The sequence below is a fragment of the Herpailurus yagouaroundi genome, unplaced genomic scaffold (assembly GCF_014898765.1).
Source record: "Herpailurus yagouaroundi ecotype Mexico unplaced genomic scaffold, PumYag 250, whole genome shotgun sequence".
NCBI classification, from domain to species: domain Eukaryota; kingdom Metazoa; phylum Chordata; class Mammalia; order Carnivora; family Felidae; genus Herpailurus; species Herpailurus yagouaroundi.
In genome coordinates, this window is record NW_024412467.1 from 17,744,428 (window position 1) to 17,762,939 (window position 18,512).

Here is an 18,512-nt window from a genome sequence, read left to right on the forward strand (position 1 = left end):
AATTTAGTCAAGATGGTTTTTATACGTAGGTAGAACTGCTGTTAAAAAACTTCTTACCAGGGCGCCTGGGTGGCTCAGTCGGTTAAGCGGCCGACTTCGGCACAGGTCATGATCTCACGGTCCGTGAGTTCGAGCCCCGCGTCGGGCTCTGTGCTGACAGCTCAGAGCCTGGAGCCCGTTTCAGATTCTGTGTCTCCCTCTCTCTCTGACCCTCCCCTGCTCATGCTCTGTCTCTCTCTGTCTCAAAAATAAACGTTAAAAAAAAAAAATTAAAAAAAAAACTTCTTACCAACGTTTCAGACCATCCAGAAGAATCTGCAGAACTCTGTAGTACACCGTGTTTCACACAGCTGAAAGTTCTCACTTGTGATCAATTAAATAAGGGTAAATTGTTGCTTTTACCAACATTCTTTTGTATGAATACAGCGTGATAACCTTTAAAATAGTGATATTTCACCAGTATTTGTAGAAATATTCATCAGAAATTAGACATTTACACATTGTAAACACATTATCTTATAATAGTGTGAATCGGGTCCCAAATGAAGATTTTAAAAATTGTCTTTTACAGAATACCAGGAAAAACCTACATGATAATAGCTTTTCTAACTGTGGGTACTATGGGGTTATCAAATACTTCCTTGGGCTACCTGAATTATCCCACCCAAGTCATCTTCAAGTGCTGCAAATTGATTCCTGTTATGCTAGGAGGAGTTTTTATTCAAGGTATAGTAATGATATGTTTTCATACTGTTTGAAACTAATAGGATCTGTTACGGCATCTAGCATTAGGAAAAACCTGAAACTCCAATTAATATTTTTTAATGAACATTCGAAATATCAGAACAATTCTGAGTGACATTGTATCAAAATAAGATATTATAAAAACACTGATACTTCTGCAATATCCCCTAGTCTTTGCCGTCAGTAATTTGGACTGGGGAAAAATAAAAATAGTACTTTTTTAAATTACTTTTTCTTTTAGTCGGGAATCCATCACATTTCCAGAAATACTGCATTCATCTATTGAAGACGTAGCTCAGAAATACCTAGAAAACTCCTCTTTTCAATTCTTTCATTCTTCTGCTCTGCAGGGCTCCTCTCTCTACCTCTATCATACACACGGACAGTTCTCACACTGAAGTAAAGGTTAACCTGAGCAGAACTGCTTTTTTACCAACTCTGCTGGCTCACTGACTTCCTAGAGCCCCAACTAAATTACAGGCTATGTGAAAATAGGAGCGAAAGAGGAAGCAATGATAGCAAGTGGAACACATTTTTGTTGTTTCTATAACAGTCATGCAGAATATTCATGTTTTGACAATCAAGGGTTTCTATTTCACTAAAGTTCTTATACAGCCTGACTTCATTTTTTACATTAGAGGCCTTCCCACAAAAGCCCTTTGAAATGAAAGTATGGATGTCAACTACTTCATGTATAATTTCAGGGTAACTGTTGATGCAGGAAAAAGTACTGATACCCTTCCCTATTAAAAACCACATGCATGTGTAATACGTCCTTAACAATCCTTACCAAAAAGTTACACTACATGATTTTATTATTTAGATGTGGATCTACTAAAATAGGTTCATTCGCACCAATTCTGATTATGGTAGTTGCAAACTTAAACAGTTATGCAGCCTGGAAAATTGCTCTGGTTACTTTGTAAACGTATGGGCTGTAAGAAAATTCAGAATCTTCTAATATACACGAAGTAAAAAAGGCACTCATGTCCATGCACTTTAAATGTTCATATTTACTCACCATAACAGATAAGGTAGGATCTCATACTCCTAAGGACATGTTGCTGCTCATTGGTGATTGAATTTTCCGAAGCCCTTCTGTGACTGTCTAAGGCACTGATCTAAGCATTCTTCGTATGTTTTTTGACTTTGGATATAAAAAGCAGATCCTGCTATACTTGGTTAGACACATAGATCTAAAACTGTGTCAAGTGGGCATGTGCATAATAAGGTTGGCTTACATTTATTTTACACAGGGAAGCGTTACAACATTGCAGATGTGTCTGCTGCCATGTGTATGAGCCTTGGCCTGATATGGTTCACCCTAGCTGACAGCACGGTTGCACCAAATTTCAACCTGACTGGTAAGGAAATTGTTTGTGCTGCTCAGATTTTACAGGCATTTGGGTTTAGAGTAAGAACTTTTATAATTTCATGAGAATTTTAAACGATAGTGTGACATCTATGATTTTCGTATCTGACATAAAGCTTTTGGACTTTCTGTATAAGATGTAGTAAAAATATGTAACAGTTCTTTTTAGTGCTCTGGTATCTTGACATGACAAAAGGCTGTGCGGCCAGTCAAAACCTTCTGTGATCCAGTACAGGATAGATGAGTTTCTTATGGGCCGAATCAGAAGTATACACATTAGTTATAGGAGAATCACAGTAGTAACTTTTTATTCTTTTTTTAAAAAAAAAAATTTAAATTGCACATTTACTTGTCATTATTTTAGCTAAAGAGGAAAAGTTATGCTATACGTTAACATAGAACTGTGTACTCTAAATATGTCTATAACCTTACAGTGCTTGAAGTTTCCACCATGAACAGTTTCCTCCTTGTGTGTCCCGTGGAATTTTGCAAATAAAATTTAGATTTTTCACAGGCAAAATAGGTATTCTGTATATTTAGAACTAAATAAGAATAAAAAATGTGTTATAATATTGTTTTTGTTCTAACGACCTTGAAGAGAAATTATTATATTATTATATACACAGTATTGTCATTCTTATTCTGTTGAGTTTTATTCATAAGCTTAGTATCATCCCATCTCCTAGCCTGACAAAGGTAGTATTTAAAATACTTACGTGTTGGGGCGCCTGGGTGGCGCAGTCGGTTAAGCGTCCGACTTCAGCCAGGTCACGATCTTGCAGTCCGTGAGTTCGAGCCCCGCGTCAGGCTCTGGGCTGATGGCTCAGAGCCTGGAGCCTGTTTCCGATTCTGTGTCTCCCTCTCTCTCTGCCCCTCCCCCGTTCATGCTCTGTCTCTCTCTGTCCCAAAAATAATTAAAAAAAAAAAAAAAAAAGTTGAAAAAAAAAAATTTAAAATAAATAAATAAATAAATAAAATACTTACGTGTTCAGGGCAGGTCTTGGTGGCCGGAGGAGGAGTAGGTGCAGGTAAAGGTGGCAGCAGCCAAGGCCACGGACTGCATCATGGAGGTCACCTGGGGCCAGGCAGAAAACAGCAGGAAGCCCAGTGCTGACATGCAAAGATCACTACTTTGATTCCAGTGCTCACTTTGGCATTTCGAAAGAGATGCTGAAAGATGAGGCACTCACCCTCATGTACCAAAACTCCGTGTTTCATAGCCAACACCTCTTTGTGGACAACATGGTACTGGACGTGGGCTCTGGCCAAGGGATCCTCTGTATGTTTGCTGCCAAGGCTGGATCCCGCAAGGTCATTGGTCATTGGGATCCAGTGCTCCAGTATCTCTGATTATGTGGTGCAGATTGTCAAAACCAACAGTTTAGACCGTGTGGTGACCATCACCAAGGGGAAGGTGGAGAAAGTAGAGGTTCCAGTGAAGAAGGTAGACATCATCATCAGTGAGTAGATGGACTGCCGCCCCTTCTACAAGTCGATGCTCAATATGGTGTTCCAGACAAGTGGCTGACACCTAATGGCCTCATCTTCCCAGACTGAGCCATGCTGTATGTGACAACCATTGAAGACCAGCTGTACTAAGACTATGAAGATCCACTGTTGGGAGAACATATATGGCTTTGACATATCTTGTGTCAAAGACATGGCCATCAGAGAGCCCCTGGTGGATGTGGTGGACCCCAAGCAGCTGGTCACCAATGCCTGCCTCATGAAGGAGGTGGACATCTACACTGTCAAGGTGGAAGACCTAACCTTCACCTCCCCCTTCTGCCTGCAAGTGAAGCACGCCCTGGTGGCCTACTTCTACATCAAGTTTACTTGCTGCCCCAAGAGGACAGGCTTCTCCACCAGCCCTGAGTCCCTGCACACACACTGGGAGGAGACAGTGTTCTACATGGAGGACCACCTGACAGTGAAAACAGGCGGAGAGATCTTTGGCACCATTGACATTCAGCCCAGTGCCAATAATAATCGAGATCTGGACTTCACCATTGACCTGGACTTCAAGGGCCAGCTGTGTGAGCTGTCCTGCTCTACTGACTACCACATATGCTGAAGCAGCACCTGGCTTCTCCCACAGGCCCAGGGGCAACAGTGTTCTTAGGTGGTTCTTCTCTTCCCTCCCTCAGAAGGGCTTTTTTTAGGGCCTGGGCTGAGGGGCAGGGCACATCATGGCTATGTTTTTCATAATTTATGCTTTTATATGGTTGCATTTATTGCCAGTAGATCCTCAATGGGGGGGAGGAGAGTAAAAATAAAATAAAATACTTACGTGTTCATAGGAACTCTGAAGAAACGGAAAAAATTTATTCATGAGAAAAAGGTACTACATAATGAAGAAAATGATTTACATCAGCTTTGCTATTCCTAAGAATCAAAATCTTTCTTCATGGCTGTTAGTCAGCCTTCTTTATTTACTAACCTGGTTAACCAGGCTAAGTTAATGGGTTTAAATGTAACCAGCACAGCCTCTTGGAGTAATCCTTCAACAACCAAAAGATTCTGATGGAACCTCTTACAACATCTGTTTCAACTTTGCTCAGAGTACAGGTGATCATTACTTCACTGAGTTTTCCTCTGAGAAAGAAGCTTATAGTTACAGATGTGTCTGACATGGTGTAGATTTTTCAAGAACGCTTCGTGTCAGCAACTCTCAAAGGAAAATTATGTATGGAAACTGAGGTAATTGACTTTTTTACTTATTGAAAAAGCAATTTTAGAGAAGGCACAATTTGCAGTCAGAATCACGGCTTCAAATTCTGTTCAGATCACCTAAAATTATAACCCTGGCTAAAGTGCCAGACCCCTTTGTACTCTCCCCTTAAAACAGAGATCATGATGATAGCTTGCCTCACACAGAGGTGGTGGGAGGATTGACTGAGGTGATGGAACAGTGGGTATGAATGAAAGCACATGCGCGTGCTGAGGGTGAAAGTGACAATAAAGATGGGCTGAAGTGGTGTCATTGGTGTCGGTGGTCCCGCAACCTCTCAAGGTGACATGACCGCTGACCTTTTCCAACTCCCATGGAAATATTTTGTAAGAAAATTAGAACCTGGTCAACTTCATCATTAAGAATAACTGATGAGCACTTATCATGGTCTCTGATCTGTAATAATAATATTATCTAAAGGAGATTAGATTAACTGTTTAGGTAGTTATTTAAGATAGACATAAATAAAACTTTGAATGTGTAAAGTGAATATATCTGAATTTACTTATGCAGATAAATGTCTGCCTTTAAATATTCCCCTTAGAATGTAGTTCAAGCATTTTCATGCTGTGTTGCCTTTGTTCAGAACATTTTTAGAATGTCTTTGAATAGCCTGCCGGGAGCGAGGATGTTGTATTCAAGTCTTCAACAATAGCCCGTCTTTGTTTCAAGGACAGGTTTCATATTTGAAATAAGTAAAAGAGCATTCAGGATCAAGTTTGGTGAATAAAAATGTATGATTAGGTAATAAATACCACAAAGTTAGATGATGAAAAGGCAAACTGAAGAATAAATATGAAAACTTGAAAATTCTCAAGTGCACACACATGCACATATATTTTTCTGCTCCATGTAATTGCTTCTGCATTGTTTAAAAAAATGAAAAGGGGGAAACTCCCATAGGTCCCAGCAGACTCGCAGACGTAACCAAGGCTGCTTTTTGTTCTTTCTGTAAAGCACATGGCTGGTGACCGGTGTCCTGAACACTTCAGGTAACCAACCACCTGCTTCTTAGGTAGATGTGCCTATTCACATTGGTGTATTGATTTCCAGATTTGTACATGCCAGTTGTACTGTTACAACTAGGTAATAATATTGCTTGCATTGTGCAGAAATGAAGGACACCTGGGTGGCTCAATCGTTGAGCGTCCGACTTCAGCCTAGGTCATGATCTCACGGTTCACGAGTTCGAGCCCCACATCAGGCTCACTGCTGTTGGTGCAAAGCCCATTTCAGATCCTCTGTCCCCTCTCTCTGCCCCTCCCCAACTTGCGCTCTCTCAAAAGTAAATATTTTTTTTAAATTGTTTAAAAATGAGTGAAGAGAGAATTGTTTCTGTTAATTGAAACAATATGGTTGACTAGTCAACAGAATCATTGTTGAATTAGGTGTGGAGGAAACAACTGTAAAAATAGCAGGATATCATAAAAGCATGAAGGGATTCTGTCCCCCCCCCGACTGTGTCCGAAATTCCTGTGTTTTCCTGTATGCTTTTTAACAAAAACAACTGGGAAATTATTAACGGTGTGTGTTATGAGTATGGTTTTTGTTAGGACACATATTCAAAGAAAAGACCTTGGCAACTATGTGTATGTTTATGTGTTTTAAATGTTTTAATAATGTAGGTAATTTCTTTTATGATTTCCATCCTCATCTGATTTTTTCAATTAACTAACTACCAGTCCCGATAGAGCTCCTAAGAATTTCTTCTGTATGTGTTTAATAGAGTATTCCTTTCAAACATTTAACCTAAACAGAACTATTATTTTATATAATAATGAAACACAGTAAGGTGGCAACTTTAATGTAGTTTATTAGTGTCCATTACCTTTTTTTTTTGACGTTATCATCCATGCGCCCAATTATAGCTGGTTGTGGACGAAAATAATCCATTTTTACTGAGCAAATGTGATTTAAGATCTGCTTTGGTTTTTCAGCCAAGTTAAATCTCTGGTAAATCTTGATTGTCATTCCCATGTTTAAATAAGGAGGTTGTATTTTTCTGCACTTTCTTGAAGGTGTGATCCTTATTTCCCTGGCACTGTGTGCGGACGCCGTCATTGGGAACGTTCAAGAGAAAGCCATGAAACTGCACAATGCTTCCAACTCAGAAATGGTAAGTGCTCTGGTGTTTTTTTCTCCACGATGGACAGGCTCAGAAATGGTGACGTGCTTCATTTTGCGAACCACTTCTGGTGTTGGAGACTGGCACGGCATGTTCCAACTGGTTTGTCGTCATTATTTTCACAAAAGTAATCCATGCAAACATTACAGGAAATGAAAAAGTAAAAATACCATTACCACTATGGAGCTTATTGTATAATATTTGATGAATATTTTCCCTATTTCTAGAGTTTTTTACATATTAAAAAATCCTTTGTTACATCACTTTTCTCCTCTCTTTGTATTTGGCATTATCTTCCATTTAGAAGCTTGTGATTTTTATATGGTTGATCCTTTCCTTCATGGCTTCTGGAAACATATTACGATTGAAAAGGGCTTTCCCATCTCTTAAGATTTAAGAATTTTACCCAGGTTGCCTATCCATTTTATGATTTCCTTTGTAATTAAAGCTTCGATCTAGCCAACACTTTAAAAGATTTTTCTTCCATATGGCTATCCACTAGCCCCAATTTCATTTATTGAAAGATCCACTTTTCAGCCTAAGTGCCTTCTTTATCATATTATAGTGTAATGTAGGATTCAGAATTATATTCTTTTGGATTTCTTTCTGCACCCAAACCATGTGATGACAGCAGCTTTGTCATACATTTACCATCTGCTAAGACTAGCCAGCAATGTTCCTTTTGTTTTTCAGAATATTACTACCATGGTTATTCTTGGGTGTTCATATCCCCAAATAAACTAGAAATCGCATTGCTATTGTGATTGGTATAGCACTGAATTATAACTTAATTTAGGGAGAATGACATCTATACACTTGATTCTTTCAGTCCAAGAATAAGGTATGACTTTCCTTTTATTCAAGTGTTTTTTTTTTCCAATGTCCCTTAGATTTTTTTTTTTTCATATAAATCCATATTTCTTATTGAAGCTATTGTTAGGGGTTTCATCTTTTTGCTGTTGTTACTGCTAATAACGCTCTTTCTTTCCCTATACCTTCTACCTGGTTGGTATTTATATATAGGAAAGTTACCATATGTATGTTTACATTAATTTTCTAACCAACCTCTTGCTAGACAGAACGTACTACATTAAGAGTATATAGGAATGGTCTTTCCTGTTACTTTGTCAGCAGAGTGAGCATCTTAAAGGAGTCTTTAATCTCGGTCAGAAGTTTTCTTGATGATCGTCACCACTCTTCCTGGGTAAGGTCAAGATCAGAGAATTAAGGAAGTGTAAATAGTTAGAAGTACAATGGTTAAGAGCTTAGGCTCTGGGCTAAGATCACCTCAGTTTATATCCCAACTTGACGAGCTCTCTTATTTGGGGAAAATGACTTACTGTCTCTAAGTTTTAATTTCCTCATCTGCAGGTTGAGGCGTAAGTGGAATTATTCATAGAGAGCATTGTTAACACGGTACCTGCAGCGTCACACGTCTGTAAATTTGATGACGATGCTGCTGCTGACTGTTCTGAGAGTATACTAAACCGGGATAGAAAGATTGGTAGGAAAACTGGGAAATGAAGCAATAGATATGCCAGATACTGCTTATTTTCCTTATATTTTAATTTCTTTGCAAATTTAACGTTTGGGTGTTTTCATGTTTAATAAGTAGCTTTAAAGTTATTTTGTTTTATTTATATGTGTTTTTAGAACCCCAACAATAAAATGTGGTTTGAGTTCAGTAATTAAGCCAGGCAAAAAAATGAATATTATGTGACCGTATATATGAAAGGATCAGTACTGCTGTGTTACCTTATACGTAAAAAAAAGCTGTAAACTTCGAAACAGGATCCGTCATCGTCTCGACAAAGTTAGGCCGTATTGAAATAATGATGTTACTTAAAAAATGGTTTGTTCTTCACATTTAATTAATTAAGCCATGTATTAAAAATCCTTCATTTTCTGCCTTTGGTTTGATAGCATTTTTTTTCCCACTATATTTTTATCTACTATAGGTTTTGTATTCGTATTCCATCGGTTTTGTGTACATTTTACTGGGATTGACATGCACTAGTGGATTAGGCCCTGCAGTAACATTTTGTTCAAAGGTAAACACTAATCATATTTTTAAAAATAAACATCTCCCATTAAATAGTCTCCTCTGTATTTCTTGTTCAAAAAGATTATTTTTATGTAATTTGATAACTCCTTTAATATAATATATGCAGATCAGAAATTATTTCAGAAATGAAATGATTTATATTTAAATTTATTTTATCCTTGCTCTACCCTATAAGTTAATTTTTAAGCGATGCATAATGTGTAAAAGTTGGGATTTTTAATTTCATCATTGTTTTTCCATTAAATCGGAACTAAATAAGAATCTTTGCTTGACTGCATTGTTGAATGGCTTATTACTACTCAGGAGGTTGATTAAAATCTGCAGTTTTATTTCATTTGTAATACCTCAGGGTTTGTTTTGCATTTTCCTAACAGGCTCTTTTTATATGTTGCAGAATCCAATTCAGACCTATGGTTATGCTTTCCTTTTTTCCCTCACTGGGTATTTTGGAATCTCCTTTGTTCTGGCTTTGATTAAAATTTTCGGTGCACTTCTTGCTGTAACAGGTATGAATGATATACTTGCTTAGATTATGAAGTAAACATTTAAGTTTTCTCTGACTCTCATTTTCAAAAGATACGGGCAGCGTCTACTCTGCGTTAAAAAGAAAATTGTTGTATTTCATCAATTTGTTTTTTGGCTTATGGTATTTCTTTAAAATTCTAAAGAAAATGATGTTTCCTCATAATATTTTATTTATTTGAAGGTTTAATTTTAAAATCAAATATGTATATATATCTAAATAGTAACTTTTAAATGCATTAAAAGAATTTTTCATTAAAAAGTGTGATGGGCTATGGGGCGCCTGGGTGGCTCAGTCAGTTAAGTGTCCAACTTCAGCTCAGGTCATGATCTCGCAGTTTGTGAGTTCAAGCCCCACATCAGGCTCTGAGCTGTCAGCACAGAGCCTGGAGCCTCCTTCAGATTCTGTGTCTCCCTCTCTCTCTGCCCCTCCCCCACTCACACTCTGTCTGTCTCTCTCTGTCTCTCTCTCTCTCTTTCAAAAATAAAATAAACATTAAAAAAAATTTTTTTTTAAAGTGTGATAGGCCAAATACCTTCAGAGAAAAATGCTGCTTTTATATACACTTTTAATTTATAACAAAAATTCTAGTTTTGATGCACGGAAAATATGGCAGCTATATTTCAAACAAAGCTTTGGACCTTCATTCGTACCCTTTCTGGGGCATTAGCCAGATTAGCTTCTCTTGTCACTAATAATTATTATGCACCTGCTTTGTGCAGGAACTTTGCTTGGCACTTTAGAGGAATGGAAGTTATATTTGTTATGCTTTGGAGGAGTCAGGAAAACAGATGAGAGGCTACAGGTGAGGCCCAGTGAAAAAGATAGATGATTCCATGTGCTAACCTCGTACCATTTGCCAAGTGAATGGTCCAGATGACAAATGCACTCAGCATCTCCCATATGGAGAGAGCGCTGAAAGGAGCCCAGGATTGGATGCAGTGTGGCTGGTTTGGGATGTCAGAGAAGGTAGAACGTCGTCCCAGCTCAGATGCTTAATGGCATGTGGCCTGGAGAGTAATTCTTTCCTCTTCTCTGGCCTTCATTTCTCTCTTGGAAAGAGACTGGGTTGGACTTGAACATTTCTATCAGAGATTTGTAAGGTTTGCATCATAATGCACACACACATTAGCCATTTATAGCTGATTTTAACATTTCATACTTTTAAGGGAATACTTAGTTTAATACTACAGAATAAATTAAGCAAATGGATTTAAATCCTAAACTTTCTCTTTATTTGCTCACATATGACTCCCCTGCTGAAGTTTGTATTGCTAATGGTAAACAGAGGGCATTTAATTATAGGTGAGGCCATATGTATAATCTGTCAAGTTATCTCATACTACCAAGAAAGATTACAAATTCATATACTTAGCTCGGGTTCCAGTTTCGCTTAAAGATGATAACTCTTCAAAAGGGGGTTGATATCAATTGATACGTATTATCTAAACCCTGTAGTTGGTATAAAAAAATATGAGATGCAGTCCTTGTCTTAAAGGTGCAGACAGGTTTATTTCTCTTCCGTGTAAAAGAAATGCGGTGGCAATAATAATAGCCAGCATGTATATAACCTTCATTATGTACCCAGAGCCATTTCACATACATTATTCATTTTCATCTCGCAATAATCCTGTAATAAAGTAGGCACTGTTATTGTTCCATTTTACAAGGGGTAAACAGAGGCACAGAGAGGTTAAGTGGCTTGCCCAGTGGTCAACCAGCTAGTAAGTTGCAGAATCGGTATTCCAACGGAGGCAGTCTGGCTCCTGACCTATGCTCTTAACCCATATGTGATCCTGCCTCCTGAACTGCTGTGGTGGCTCCACGTTCATCAGGAAGCCGGACTCCTGTCTTCTCTGCCAGCTTGTCCTCATCCTCATTTCAGGCAGTGGGGTGGAGAGAAGATGAAGGACACACCTTTGTCTTCAGAAAATCTTCCTAGAAATCACACACCCCTAGAAACAGCACTTCTCACTTTTCACCGGCCAAAACCTAATCACATGACCACACCTGACTGTAGGAAAGGAAGGTATGCCCAGGTAAAAATAGAGCATAAAAAATAACACAGAAGGAAAAATAGATCTGGGAAGTCAGGCTTTGACACATTTCCAAAACTTTCATTTGGAGTTCATTTATTCATGCATTGGACATTGAGTGCCAGGGACTGTAGTCTGGGGATACAAGGATGAGTAAGACAAGGAACTAAGTAAGACACACAGTCCAGAGAGAGGATAGCAAGTAATAATGCAAGGCGGGGAACAGGGCTACCATGGAGATATTTGCCGAGTCCTACCTCTACCTGGCTGGGACAGGGAGGAGGGCTTCATGCCTAACAGCAGACTTAAAATAATACTTGAAAGACCGGTAAAGGTTGATACAGCCATGTCAAGATTATTCATGGTCTTACCCAGACATGACCAGTAGTATTAGGATATTAGCTTACTTTATCCTTTAGCTTACTACTTTCATTTGTTTATTTATTTTTAATATAATTTATTGTCAAAGTGGCTAACATAACAGTGTGTTCAGTTTGCTCTTGGTTTTGGGGGTGGATTCCCATGGTTCACCGCTTGCATACAACGCCCAGTGCTCATCCCAACAGGTGCCCTCCTCAATGCCCATCACCCATCTTCCTCTCTATCCCACCCCCCATCAAACCTCAGTGTGTTCTCTGCATTTAAGAGTCTTTTATGGTTTGCCTCCCTCCCTCTCTGTAACTATTTTTTTCTCCTTCCCTTTCCCCATGGTCTTCTGTTAAGCTTCTCAAGTTCCACATATGAGTGAAAGCAGATAGCACTCCTAGGAATTTAGCTTACTACTTTTAAAGAATAATACCTGTTCTACCTAATCATACCTTCCTCGTGAAAGCCTTTCTTTCCTGCCAGACTAAGCATCTCTAAGGGATTGACATGCCTCCCTAGTGTCGTGGCCTTTATCAAGTACTCATTACAGTTGTACTTTAACATTTAACTGTATGATTTAATGTCTCTACCCTCTACCAGACTGTTAACTCCATAACCCCAGCAGCAACTTTCTGTTTGTTTTTTGGTTTCTGTTGTTTTCTTAGCGTGTCATGTAGATCTCAGCCATAGCAGGCTTAGTTAATATTTGTTGAAATGATTTCCAAAATATTCTAGAAGATAGATATTAGTAGGCACATTCTAAAGCAACCTTTTTTTCTCCCTACAGTGACAACCGGAAGAAAAGCAATGACTATCGTACTTTCATTTATGTTCTTCTCCAAACCATTCACATTTCAGTAAGTAGTTTGTAATTCAACAAGTTTTTCTACTTGCAGGTACCTGGTTTCACATTTCCTATTTCCTTAATTTCTTTTTTTTTTATTTTTTATTTTTTTTTCAACGTTTATTTATTTTTGCGACAGAGAGAGACAGAGCATGAACGGGGGAGGGGCAGAGAGAGAGGGAGACACAGAATCGGAAACAGGCTCCAGGCTCTGAGCCATCAAACCAGAGCCTGACGCGGGGCTCGAACTCACGGACCGCGAGATCGTGACCTGGCTGAAGTCGGACGCTTAACCGACTGCGCCAACCAGGCGCCCCGTCCTTAATTTCTTTATAAAGAATCAGTTTTATCTGGAGCCATACTTTATTGACGTGTCTTCTGCTACTTCAGAAATGCATGTAATTATTTTGAAGAAATCATGTTGTACACTTAAACTGCCTAACTAGAGTTCCAGTGCTAGCATGACCCTGTTTCTAGTATAAGTGAACGTGAGTGATGTCTTGAGATGAAGGGATTCTGCCTTGCCCTAGTACAAAAGTATAAATTATATGTATGTAATACATAAATTATATAAGTTATATATATATATATATATATATATATATATATATATATGTGGTTTTTAAAGTTACTAAGTTTAGGGGCGCCTGGGTGACTTAGTTAAGTGCCCAACTTTGGTTCAGGTCATGATCTCATGGTTCATGGGTTCGAGCCCTGCCTCGGGCTCTGTGCTGACAGCTCAAAACCTGGAGCCTGCTTCGGATTCTGTGTCTCCCTCTCTCTCTGCCCCTCCCCTGCTCACGCTGTCCCTCTCTGTCTCTCAAAAATAAACATTAAAACAAAAAAATAAATAAAGTTGTTAAGTTTATTGTTCCCCTTAGAACAATTTGTTCCCCTTAGAACAAAGATTTGAGGTACAGATCTATTCTGTAAGTTTATTTAGTTTATGGCTTCTTATAAAGCATTTACTGTTTTCTTTACTGTCTGGAATACATTTAAAATTAGTATCCTTTCAATTTATGCTGCTTAGTAATTGAGAAGATTCAAACCTAGAAATTATCAATGTATAAGCTTAAAGTTAACCACAGATAAATTTCAGTTGGTGTATTTGTTTCCTGTAATCAGTTTCTCTTTGTGCATGTGCTAGGTATACATTATAGCAACCCATGTAATTCCCCTACTTTCTCAGGATGTGCCCCTTTTTACCTCTGTATGTCCCACCCAACTGGGATAACTGGGTAGATTGTTGAATTCCCAAGATGGCCACTGGCAGATTTACACATTCAGTGCTTAGACTCTTAAGACTATTGGTTAGGACATGGACTTGAATTTGCTATTATCCTCAAAATTCAAATGAACTATATTTAATATTTTGTAAAATATCTTCTCTGTACCTATACTTAACATAAATAATAGGAATTCTATCTAATCTGGTCTAAAAATACTGTTGTTTTTTTTTTATTTTAGTGTCATGGTGTCCCTCCAATAACAAAATGTTTATTTTATTGAAGAATTATTGTTAACTCATCACCAAGTTCTGTGGTTAACAATAAATCGTTACCTTGATATTAATATTTTTTCCTTCCTTCTTTTCTTAGGTATGTCTGGTCTGGTTTGTTAGTTGTCCTTGGTATATTTCTCAATGTTTACAGCAAAAATATGGATAAACTAAGACTACCAGCACTATATGATCTGATAAACAAAATAGTGGAAATGAGAAAGTCAAGGACGTTGGCACAAACCGTATAGTGAGTGATTCATCCTGTTTAAAACAGAACTCTAAGGGAGTAATCATCAAGTAATTAACTTTCGAAAGGGATTATTATAAAAACCAAAGGATCTGAAGGCATGCTACCCATTTGTGGATGGGTCACCTACGAAGTCAGCCTTTTCTTCAGGATACTTGTTTAACCGTTTGACTTCTGAAGCAATCAAGAGAGCCACATCTGGCACGCCTTAGAATCAAATGTCAGTGTGAAGGACTGACATTTCTTAGCAACCTGTTGAGAATTGCACTGGAAATGGACCATGTTGCAAAACTAATTGGATATCATTATGACATATCAAAGAAATTGATATAATAATATCAATTAATAGATTGTTTTGTTTTCATTCCATTTTGGTGTTGTTATTTAAATGATTCTCTGTTATAAGAGTGAACTGATGATTTAAAGTCTAGAAAGAATAACTTCATTATAAATAAAAATTATTCTGTGATTTTTTTAAATAAATGTGTTATTAGAATTTTGTTATGAAGAGGGAAGTGAAGGTTGGAGTAAGTCTTTACAGAAACTTTAAAACTTGGGCTTTTCTCCGATAATTTAGTAGGAGTATTAGAGGAAACGTGCTTTAAGTTTTCTGTGAAATATAGACAGCATAATAAAAAGAGTCATCCTGCAACCTGTAAGTATGTGTCTCAGAAAAAATTGCTACTATTCATCAAAGAAGTGCTAAAAGATTTAATGATTTGGATTTTTTAATTGAAGGGAAAATAATGCATGCCTTAAATTACAATAAAATAATAAAACCATCATAGTTTTTCTCATAAAACTGAAATTTAATTTGGCAGCTTAAAGATTAAATAGGGTAAACGTAAGAAACACAAGTAGATTTTACCAAATTTGTACAGTATCTTGTATGCACAGTTTTGAGTATAAACTCGTGAAGATTTTGGCCTTATTTTGTAGCAGTTGAGTTTTGGAATTGCTTCCACTGTATTAAAAAAATCCAATTAATCTTCATTTTCAGCATAAGTAATGCTAGTTAAAACAGCTTAGTTTCTGTGTTATTGGTGATATCACTTATATTTTGTGAGTATAATATACTTGGAATATTAATCTTGTTCTGAAAATTCCATTGTATTCTGATGGTAATTTTAACCTGTTATGTGCATATGTGGGTGTAACAGAGCCCGTGATAATTTAAGAGTCTAGCCATAAGGAATTCTGACTGAAAATCAGTTACATGTTAAAATACTCTGAGGGTATTTTTCCCCAAATGGTAATCAGTTTTTAAGTTTTCATATTTTAAAATGAAAGGAATCTTAATTTATATTTCATTATGCCTTCTTAAACTCTTAAGACAGTAAGGAAATTTGTGCCATTAAAAAAAATCAGTTTTCCCGAGTTCTTGATAAAAGATTATAATTTTAACTTTTCAAGGCATCCTTTTATGTACATGCTTTTCTAATTTTTTTTGTCTTTGCCTGTTAAGAATTCCTCACCCCACCCCCCAATTTTAAACAGCTGAGCACTGTTTAAAAATTGGTTTGCCAGCCTAACCCTTTTACTCCCATTTCCTTTTTTTACCTGCTATCAGATGGAAGCAAACTTCATCTCACTTATTTGTGTCCCTAGAGTACCCTTAGTGAATAGTTTGAAATACAGAATACTTTTCTATAGTAAAGGAAATCAATATTTGAATGTATACTTTGTGTCAGGTTTTCTAATAGCATTCGTAAATATTATGTGATCCCAACAACCCACGTATAAGTAATATAATTAATAAAGGAATTAAAAATAATAATTACTAAAATCACTAAAATTTAAGTGCTTATTAGGTGCCAGGCACTATTTTAAGTGAAATACTCAACAGTTTATTTAATCCTCACAACAGCTCTATGAGGGCAAGTATTATCCTCATTTTACAGATGAGGAAGCTGTGACCAGAGAGATTAGGTGACACTTCTCACCTAGAAAGAACCAGAGCTAGAAGGAACCAGAGCTGTCTGTCAAGCAGCCAAGTCCCAGAGTAAGGCTCTTAGCCACGTTGCCTCTCTAAGTAGATGTGATGGTTTATGTTCATGTTTTGCAAATACAGAGGTTGAGGACCAGGGTAAGTACTCACTAGCTCACAGTTAATTGGATTTCAAGTCCCTTTCCATCATACCCCAAGGTATATTTGCTGAACCCCACTATGAGCATTTAGGTAACAAGTAACGTAATGATGAAATATTTTTTTTAAGTTTATTTATGTTTGAAGGAGAGCATGAGCACGAGTGGGGGAGGGGCAGAGAGAGAGGGAGAGAGAGAGATTCTCAAGCACACTCAGCACGGAGCCTGATGGGGGGCTCAGACTCACAAGCCATGAGATCATGACCTGAGCTGAGATCAAGAGTTGGACGCTTAACCAACTGAGCCACCCAGGCACCCCAATGATAGAATATTTTTTAGTAAAGAATTTGTGAGACATACTTTAATGAATAGGCAAAGATGATTTGATTGGAACGTTAGTTCGGTGCAAATAGATGTATTTGTTTTAAGCAGTATGTAAATATAGATTGTTTCTTCAGCTGTATTCACATTAGGTGCCTATCACATAGTTAGCACTCACTAAATATCTGTGTTATCCAAGACTAATCCTCAAAGAATACCATGAGGCCAAAAACTATATTGGATAATATATGTTCTGAATTCTTCCAGCAGTGTCCCTCTTTTTAGCATAATAGTGCAGCAACAAAATAATAGCAGAAGAATCTGGCCAACTCATGTGGATCACTCTATTCAATCTTACGTACAGGTAAGCCAGCCTAGCCAGAATCCTTAGTAAGGCCAATTTATATGATGAATTTGGCTGGCCTTTCCTTGGTTCCTGGTAGGGAGTTTCCAATCTTTGGGATTTCCCAAGTGATGGGCATGTCTCTGATATTCATGGTAGGTCCCTAAATAGTTCCAGAGTAGGGGCTGACCATGTTAGAATGACTAACCATGTAACTGTCTATGGAGTTGGGGTTTTGAGCCACATCATACCAGCCCGACCTCCAAGGATGGCAGAGGATTTGGGACGTCAGTTCAGTTGTATAGCCAATGATTCAGTCAATCATGGCCATGCGGTGAGGATCAATAAACACTATACCTGAAAGCTTGGGAGAGTTTCTCAGATTGGAGATGCACGTGGATGTACCAGGGGGGTGACAGGAGGGTGTGCCAGAGGACTTGGAAGCTTAGTGTCTGTCACCCTCCGCAGACCTTGCCCCAAGGATTTCTTCTTTGGTCTGGTCCTGATTTGTAACTTTGTAACAAAACAAACATAGGAAGTATAGCACTTCCTTGAGTTCTGCGAGTTGTTCTTTTTTTTTTTTTTTTTTTTTTTCTGTCTGCGAGTTCTGGCACATTCTCGAACCTGAGGGGATAGTGGGAACTGCCGAATTTGTACCCAGTGGGTAACAAGTACGAGTGGCCTTAGGATCCCAGGGCTTGCAGCTGGTGTCTGAACTGAGGGAAGTTTTGTGGAGACTGCCTGTGAAATGACCTAATCTGGGTTGTTACAATTCCATTGTGGGCTTTATTGCTGAACAAATGCTTGTAAATAACTGTTAGCATTCTCTGCACTATTCTCAAAGCCTCTTGAGTTTTCTCAAGTGATTTTCATCTTCAGCCCACTTTACATTCTAGATTCCTCCTTGATCAAAGAGCATAGAGTTCTAGTAAAATTTGACCAATATTTGGGGCCAACAAATAATAGGGCTTAACATAATGAAAATATTTTTGCATTCCAATATCACGTTTGTCCTTTAAACTACAGTTTTCCAATTACCAAGTTGTGCCCAGAATGCTCAAAACCTTTGTATGCTTTCTTCCTAATTAAGCACATGACCTTTTTTTTCCCATTGTGTGTTTGAACAAAAACATTTTCTCCTGTTTTTACTTACTCTGCTTTTTACGTATCCCTATTGAATGTCCTTGTTCTTGCCCATGGGGCCAACCA

The 18,512-nt window shown here is 37.8% G+C and overlaps 1 protein-coding gene and 1 pseudogene across 9 annotated transcripts in view; both read left to right on the forward strand.

Annotated features, from left to right (window-relative positions):
* SLC35B3 (solute carrier family 35 member B3) overlaps nucleotides 1–16,232 on the forward strand; it is a 28,436-nt gene extending 12,204 nt beyond the window's left edge. For all 9 annotated transcript variants that reach the window (XM_040460717.1, XM_040460713.1, XM_040460712.1 and 6 more), the window contains 7 exons: nucleotides 572–726; nucleotides 2,001–2,108; nucleotides 6,866–6,963; nucleotides 8,931–9,023; nucleotides 9,432–9,543; nucleotides 12,750–12,819; nucleotides 14,405–16,232. In XM_040460717.1, the coding sequence (XP_040316651.1) occupies nucleotides 572–726; nucleotides 2,001–2,108; nucleotides 6,866–6,963; nucleotides 8,931–9,023; nucleotides 9,432–9,543; nucleotides 12,750–12,819; nucleotides 14,405–14,555 (787 nt within the window). In that variant the 3' untranslated portion in view covers nucleotides 14,556–16,232. The remainder of the gene's footprint in view (nucleotides 1–571; nucleotides 727–2,000; nucleotides 2,109–6,865; nucleotides 6,964–8,930; nucleotides 9,024–9,431; nucleotides 9,544–12,749; nucleotides 12,820–14,404) is intronic.
* LOC121020620 (protein arginine N-methyltransferase 1-like) lies at nucleotides 2,115–4,397 on the forward strand (annotated as a pseudogene).
* Nucleotides 16,233–18,512: the final 2,280 nt, after the last annotated feature.